At 42.5% G+C, this 7,813-nt stretch overlaps 1 protein-coding gene across 1 annotated transcript; it reads left to right on the forward strand.

Moving 5' to 3' along the window:
• Positions 1-449: 449 nt before the first annotated feature.
• Positions 450-7,745, forward strand: RPL5 (ribosomal protein L5). The gene is made up of 8 exons (XM_082766169.1): positions 450-557; positions 1,353-1,422; positions 1,520-1,635; positions 2,989-3,123; positions 3,729-3,931; positions 4,923-5,100; positions 6,795-6,883; positions 7,582-7,745. The coding sequence occupies exons 1-8, from the start codon at positions 555-557 to the stop codon at positions 7,679-7,681; spliced, it is 894 nt and encodes a 297-aa protein (XP_082622295.1). The 5' UTR covers positions 450-554; the 3' UTR covers positions 7,682-7,745.
• The last annotated feature ends 68 nt before the right edge of the window (positions 7,746-7,813 follow it).

Here is a 7,813-nt window from a genome sequence, read left to right on the forward strand (position 1 = left end):
CTGAAGCTGGCGGCGTGGAATCACACTGGTGCTTGGCTGACCCTGGAGATCTCCTCTTTCTTTTGTTCTCCTGGGGTTACTTATAGCAAGCGCGTGACTTTTTAAAATACCGTTCTGTGAATAAAAATTACTGGTTTGGTTTATCATTTGTAAAGCGGCTAAGTGGGCACACGCGTCAGGTGCAGAGGTGCTGGCTTTGTGCGCTTCTCTCCAATAACACCAAGAGATGCGACAGCGGGTACGCGCAGCAGCAGCTGCACCGCGCTCCGGTTTGTTTAATCAGGCACCGATCGCTCCGAGCAGCTCCAGCCTGGGAGCTGCGTCCCGCTGGGGCTGGGCCGGCTGCAGGTATTCACCGCTCCGCCACGGGCGGGCCGCGGGGCAGGACGCGATGGCTCCTCCGCTCCGCCGGGGGGCAGCCGCGCCGGGCCGGGCCGGGCCGCCGTGGAGCTGCGGCTGCGCGGTGGGCGCGGCCTTTTCCCCCCTGCTGCTGGCTGCAGGCGTTGTGCGGAGCGGGCCCCGGCCTAGGCCTAGACCGGACAGTACCTGGCACGATGGTCGGTACCGGCCCCAAGGCACCCGCGCGCCGGGGGGGACTCGGCCCCGCCGCTCGCCGCCCGCCACGCCGCCCGGCCCGCCCGGATGGAGCCCGATGGGCCCCGGGCCGCCGCCGGCTCCAGCGTGGCAATGGCTGCCGGGGCGGCTCGGCGGGGCCGGGCCCGGCCTCCGGCGGGCGGGAGCGGGGCCGGGGGCGGGGGGCGGCGGCGGGGCCGGAGCCCCCTGGGCCGAGGGGAGGCCGGAGGGGCGCGGGGGCTGCCCCCGGCCCTGCCGCGGGGTCTCCGCGCTGAAACCCGGCAGGTGCCGGGCGGTGCCGGCCGGGCGCCCCGCGAGGGTTCCTCTGGTGTTTCTTGGTGGTGTTTTTTTTTTTTTTTTTTTTTTTTTTCCCCGTTTTGTCCGTGCTGCTGCTGCCGTTCGGCAGCTGGAGCTTGGAGGAGGAGGGGGTGCTGCTGGAGAGCGCTCCGGGAAAATGAGCTGGGGGGGGGGGGGGGGGTGAGCTTCCTCGCTGCTCCGCTCTGCGCGGACGCGTTTCGTTACCGACTGTAATGTCTGCTTCGCCCCTGGCTGCGCATGGTTTCAGGAGAAAAAAAGTTGTTGTGAAGGATACTAATTCTTTTTTTCGTGTGTGCTTTTGTGTTTTTTTTTTTTGAGATGACTCAGCTCATCTATAAGTTGACCTGTTGCTCTGTTACAGATTTATCGATGTTTTATTCATAGCAGAACTCATTCATTTTAAATGGCCTTGGCTGACATGGTTACATGTTAATAACATCCAGTTATATTTCTTATTCAAGGGGTTTGTGAAAGTTGTCAAGAATAAGGCCTACTTCAAGAGATACCAAGTGAAATTCAGGAGAAGGAGAGGTATAGTTAACTTCCCTATATCACTTAATTAAATTACATTGACAAACAATGCTGCTTCTTAACATACGTTCTCACGCCTATAACTGCTGTTTTTCAGAGGGAAAAACTGATTACTATGCTCGTAAGCGTTTGGTAATTCAGGATAAAAACAAGTACAACACCCCTAAATATAGGATGATTGTACGTGTTACCAACAGAGACATAATTTGCCAGGTAAGGTTTGTGGTGCTCGTCACATACTTATCAACCTTGAAATGAGGTAAATGGGATGGATGTCCTGAGCAGTTTGAATATTGTTGCTTGGCTTCAGGGAGAAAAACAGTCTTTAAAGTTGACACAATTTTGGTAATAATCCATGTTCACAGAAGTAATTCTGCTGGTGTTCTAAAACAAGGTTAGGGATGGGAAAACTTCCGCATCTTTTCTGCTGGCTTAAAACTTAGTACTTTGAAAAGAGAGGCTCTTTTGCTTGATTGGAGATGACAGAACTGACTGTGGGACGTTATTTATAAAGGTGCCCTCGCTTCCAGGAGGTCTTCACTGTGATGTTAGTGTGGATCGTATGAAGCAGATATGCTTTAAAAGAGTGTTCCTGTGAGATTAAAGGAGACAGACAAATAAGAACAGTCACTTCTTCACGATTATTAAGTTGTCTTGCATCGTGTAGTGCAGTTTTTTGCTGTAGTTCACTTTCTTGGTTTATTTTCAGAACGTTTTTATTAATTTTGAAGCTAAAAATTTAGGCCTGTTCTATCATGAGTATGTGTAAAAGATTAAAAAAGCTAGAAATGCTTGTTGTTTCCTCATTGAGTAGTTATCTGTAGAGAATGGCAAAGAGTACTGGTTTTAATCAGTTCAGACTAAACTGTAGGACCTTGGCGAGGTTACTTTATCTCTGAAACTCAAAACAAGAAGTGGTGGTGGCAGGCACTTACATCTGACAGGTAGTGCCTTTCCAGTATGTGGAAAACCTGGAAATAGGGGGCAACTTCTAGGTGTGGAGGAGAAGTGGGAGTCAAAGGGAGAAGGTTCTATATGTGAAAGGAACAGTAGAAACAAGTCGGGTATTACTGTTGTCTCACAGGACACCCCTGAGGTTGTGAAGATCTCAGATCCATTAATAAAATCACTCCATAAAGTAACACTGTCCTCACAAACTCTAAGTGCTTTTGCATTTTTCTAAAGTGATTTGTATGCTGTGTTATATGAGAGCTACCTGCACAAAGTGGGACAGAATCTATCTACGTCTGTAATAATTATTTGAAAGGTTGCTTTTGTAGGCAGTTTCCTGGCATCTTGATGTATGCGAAGAAATTAAAGAAAGTGGTTGCTGTCATCTACTTTCTCTGCCCTAATATGGATTTGAATTCTTAGCTTCTGTAACTGAGGATTTAATTATGCTGTAAGAAATTTTTGAAAAGAAAAATGAAGCAAAATGCTGTGAGCTTGGTTGGCAGTTTGTAGGATGTTTCCATGCAGAATTCCTATTGGCTTAAGTAGATGTCAAAGTAATAGTAAATTAAACCCAGCATTACAATGAGAAAACTAATTTTTTTTTGCTGTCAGATTGCCTATGCTAGGATCGAAGGCGACATGATTGTCTGTGCTGCTTATGCCCATGAGCTACCAAAATACGGTGTGAAGGTTGGCCTGACCAATTATGCAGCAGCATACTGCACAGGTCTGCTTTTGGCACGCAGGGTAAGTATCTGACAAATGGCCTGGAAGTAGATGTTTTGTTTTTCTGGTTTTCTTTCAAAATTTCCCTAAGTAGGCTTACTTACTGAACGCCCACTTAACTGGTGAGTTAGTATAGATACCTGTGGCCTTCTCTAAATACTAACTTTTCCTCTTTACCGTATAGATTTGATGGCCTCTTGTGACTGTCAAATCATAGTGAGAAGTATGACAACACCCAATTTCAAGCCCAGCAGCCAACTTTAAATCTCAGCACTTCAGTTTGTTGGAGGGAGGGAGTCAGGAAAAAAAAATGTAAGAAATGTACCTTTAAAAGTTCAGACGTGTAAGCCCCATTTATCCATTTTCCATATGAGCATGTGAATAAGTTTTGAGTTTCCTGGCATATCGGTTGGAACAAGAAGTTGAAAGGTAATAGGCATGCTTACTGTGGCAGCTATTATAAGCTTTGCTACTAGTATGGAGTACATAATTTTGATAAAGAAATTGGTTGAAAGCTTGGAGATTCTACTACAAACTTGTGTTTTAAACTGATGGTGATTCTTAATTTTGTCAGTAAATGGTCAGACTTTCAGATGTGCTTTTTTCTTTTTTTCCCTTTCCCACAGCTTCTGAATAAATTTGGCCTTGATAAGATCTATGAAGGCCAAGTTGAAGTGACTGGTGATGAATACAATGTGGAAAGTGTGGATGGAAAGCCTGGTGCTTTCACATGCTACCTTGATGCAGGTCTTGCCAGAACTACTACTGGAAACAAAGTTTTTGGTGCTCTGAAGGGTGCAGTGGATGGTGGTCTCTCCATCCCTCATAGGTAATCTAGTCTGTCTGAAAAAATCCCTTTAGAATTACCTGAGATATTTCTGTGTATGACAGTCTAAATATATTGTCATTTTTGTGCTGAAATGGTTTTGTTATAACCTGGTAACTATTATTTTAGCACAGGTTCTGGGGTAGTTCTTTTTTACTTGGTTGGTTGTTTTTTAATCTATTGGTGCAATTCTGATAGAGCTTGCATGAATCTTGTGACTATCACGAGATTCTGTTAAATTATATAAATTAATCTATAAATCAGGACCTAAAGAGCCACCTTGCTTTTACTTGAAATCATCCAGTACACCTATATGTACTGGATGATATGTACATCTATATATGCAGAATGCACATCCATAAATATTCTTTAGCGTTTTTTTCAAGTCTTAAGCAAGTTATATGTAGGTATTAATTTTGCAGTGGTACATACCAGATGCAAAACAATCATTGGTTTTTCCCACAGTTGTCAAGACAGTAGTATGTCTGAGTGGTCCACCTGCACTTCAAATTTGCACTTTGAAGTTTTGGTAATTCCTGTCAGAAGCTATGAGTGACAAAATCAAGGTTTTTTGGTAGTGTTACTTAACACTAATAATACAGTTGACTGCTACTTTCTGACAGCAGCAGTGGGGAAAATAATTCAGAAATCTGTTGTGCATTTCCTACTCCCTCTCATGCTGTCCTGTTATTCTTGACTAATTCTTCAGTTTTTCTAACTCGGCTGCTACATGATGATACCCCTGTGACTGAGCACTCTGTAATTGGTCCATGGTGTGTATATGATGTACTGCATTGTTTCAAGACGGGACTGATGGCAGCTGAGATGAACTTCTGTTTCTTCATTTACTTTATCTTTCCATTTTTAATGGAAAACTATCCCTCAGTTATCTATAGCAGAATCTGGTCCAACAGTTACTACTTTGTGGAAGCTTGCCTCTGAATCAGAGCATTTGGCAGGATGTCTTACTCTGAATGTAACTGCTCTTTCACAGTACCAAGCGTTTCCCTGGTTATGACTCAGAAAGCAAAGAATTCAATGCAGAGGTTCACCGCAAGCATATCATGGGCCAAAATGTTGCAGATTATATGCGTTACCTGATGGAGGAGGATGAAGATGCTTACAAAAAACAATTCTCCCAATACATAAAGAACAATGTAACACCTGATGGGGTAAGATCTGTCTTTTTGGCTCTTGCACATTAGTAGAGATGTGATAAGTCTTGTGTAGGGATTTCTCAGTAATGCAAAAAATCTTGATAACGTAAAATAGGAGTGTGGTTTATGTTGCGTTTTCTCCATGTAAAAAAAACAAAACACATATTTTCCCTTTATTAAGGGATCTGTAGTATATAGTAGGTCTCTTGAAAGGCAAGTGATTTTTTTGTTCTTTGAAGCTTAGCAGTCTGTTTAAAAATATAAGCTTATAGGACTGCATCCTAGGAAAAAGGTATGCAGCTGGGGTAACTGAGGATGTGCTCTATATCACATTTTTTATGACGTGTGATTATAGGTAGCTGTAGGCCTGTGGCAAATACAGACAATCCCAAGCTAGTTCTGTTGCAGAAGCTAGCATCTGATGAAGTATATTCTGAGTGTTGTACATCTTATTTCAGTACAACTTTCCATTTTTGAATATATTGCACAAAACACAGAACGATTTGTGGAATTACCACAGTGCTTCTTTTGCTCGTTTCAACTATTAAATGTCTTTCAGATGGCTTGTCTGTTGCCTGTAATAATCTTGATTTCCTTTGATTGCACTCTTGACGAGTGAAACAAACATTCCACTGTCCCTTTTCTAGACTATGAAAAGCTAACTTCATTCTTTATACCTTTATTACTGTAGGTTCTTCTGTGTGTTTTTTCTGCAAATTTAACCAATCTGCTAATTTTCTGCTAGTAATCTTTACTTAAAATGTAACTGCATTTACATTACCAAGCAAACAGTGTTTATCTAGATAATCTTTTCACAGCTGGGGTCTAGTTGGAATTAACCATCAGCAAATCGATGCCTTTATAGAGCCATAGCTGTCTTTGGGACAGAGAGGCTAGGGTCTTCTGATCTGTGTAACTGAACAGCTCACTTCCATGCTCCTGTCTTACACGTTAAAGAATAATAACTTACGCACAATCACCTGGTACCCAAAGTTCTGTATGTTCTCATGCCATGAAATGACTGCTTTGGTGTAGCCTCTTCTAAGGTATTTGTTGCTGCTACATGACAACATTCTTGGGGATGATGCAGGGACTTTTCAAGCAGCTACAAATTAACAACTCTCACAACTTCTTCCCTTCTCTTTTACTGAGCAGCTTTGTAATGCGTACCAGGGTAGGGTCTAGTAAGGTTGTGCATCTGATGTTTATGTAATTTTGGTTTAACGTAAGAACTAAGTCTTGAGAGCAATGAGCTGTATAAGAAAGTAAGAATACTTCTACTCTAGGTGGAAGTAGAGTAACTTTCTGTACTGCCTTTTAATTTAAATACAGGGAAATTAGCCCCTAGGAAGTTGGCTTCAGAGGAAATAGCACTTCTCTGCTAGCATGTAGTTATGAGATTTTTAAGTAGTATGTAGTGAGTCAAGGATGTAGATTAACTGTCTGTAAAATAGGGGTAAAAATACTTCCTTGGTTTTGTGTCCAAGCTGCCATTTTGGATATTTAAATCAAAATCATAGTGTAGCGATAGGCAGGGATTCCAGTATGTTGTAACAGCGATGATCTGCCTGAAGAAAATACTGTAAGGGAACCACACAAACTTGTAAGCTGTATTGTGATGAAACCTTTTTTTACTGCTGTCTCTGCTAAGGGTATGTTATTTCTTGATACAATCCTAAAATAGTAACAACTTTTTCTTTCCCCCCAAGATGGAAGAAATGTACAAAAAAGCCCATGCTGCTATACGGGATAATCCAGTCCATGAAAAGAAACCCAAGAGAGAAGTCAAGAAAAAGAGGTAAACGTGAACATGACTTCTGTTAAAGAGACTTTAGTTAGGTTGGAACAGATACGGATTTTGACACAAGTGTCCTATGAATCACTGTGTTTTCAAAGAATCACACAGAATTGTAGGAGTTGGAAGGGACCTCAAAAGGTCATCGGGTCCAACCCCCCTGCCAAAGCAGGTTCCCTGTTTTAGATCAGATTAAGATACGTGTAACTTCAGGAGTTACGTTCAACAGAATCAAAAATTATACAGCCCTTAACTGTAAAAAAATAAATAAAAAAATTCAAGTAGTAGACTATACCTGTGGCCTGAACAACTGGCATTTCTTAAATGTGCATTTTAGCACCCTTGTGTTTTCAGAGGGAAGGCTACTTTTCTTCAGGAGAGGGCAGGCTGACTAATTTGTCAGTACTAAACTATTGGGGTTTTTCAGCAATTTGGGAGAAAAACCAAGGCACAGATACTGCAGTGGCTTTCTTCCTGCCTAGTCCTTACAGGAGCTTAACTGTGCTTTTTGGTTAAGCACATTTTGACTTACTGTTTAGTATACTTTTGGTGGTGCTGCAACAATATCTTAAGAAACAGAGCGTGTTATAGAAGTGGCAATATGTTCTAGCATAGAATTCTTAATTGCAGCTTCAGCTTTCTTGATCACCCTTTTGCTTATTTCTGCTCTGGATATATCATACCCTGTGTTTTTGTTACAGAGTGAACAGTTCCAAGATGTCCCTTGCCCAGAGGAAAGACCGTGTTGCTCAGAAGAAGGCTAGCTTCCTCAGGGCACAGGAGCGTGCAGCTGATAGTTAAGACAACTTCCACAATTTTCTATGAAGCTTTGGAAGAAGTGGCAATAAATTTATTGAGTAAGCAACTGTGTAAGACTGACTTATTAATTATCTTATAAAGATTGGAATGTGTATAATTCAGCTATTGTGTAGC

The sequence above is a fragment of the Aythya marila genome (assembly GCF_965140915.1).
Source record: "Aythya marila genome assembly, chromosome: 8".
Classification (NCBI taxonomy): domain Eukaryota; kingdom Metazoa; phylum Chordata; class Aves; order Anseriformes; family Anatidae; genus Aythya; species Aythya marila.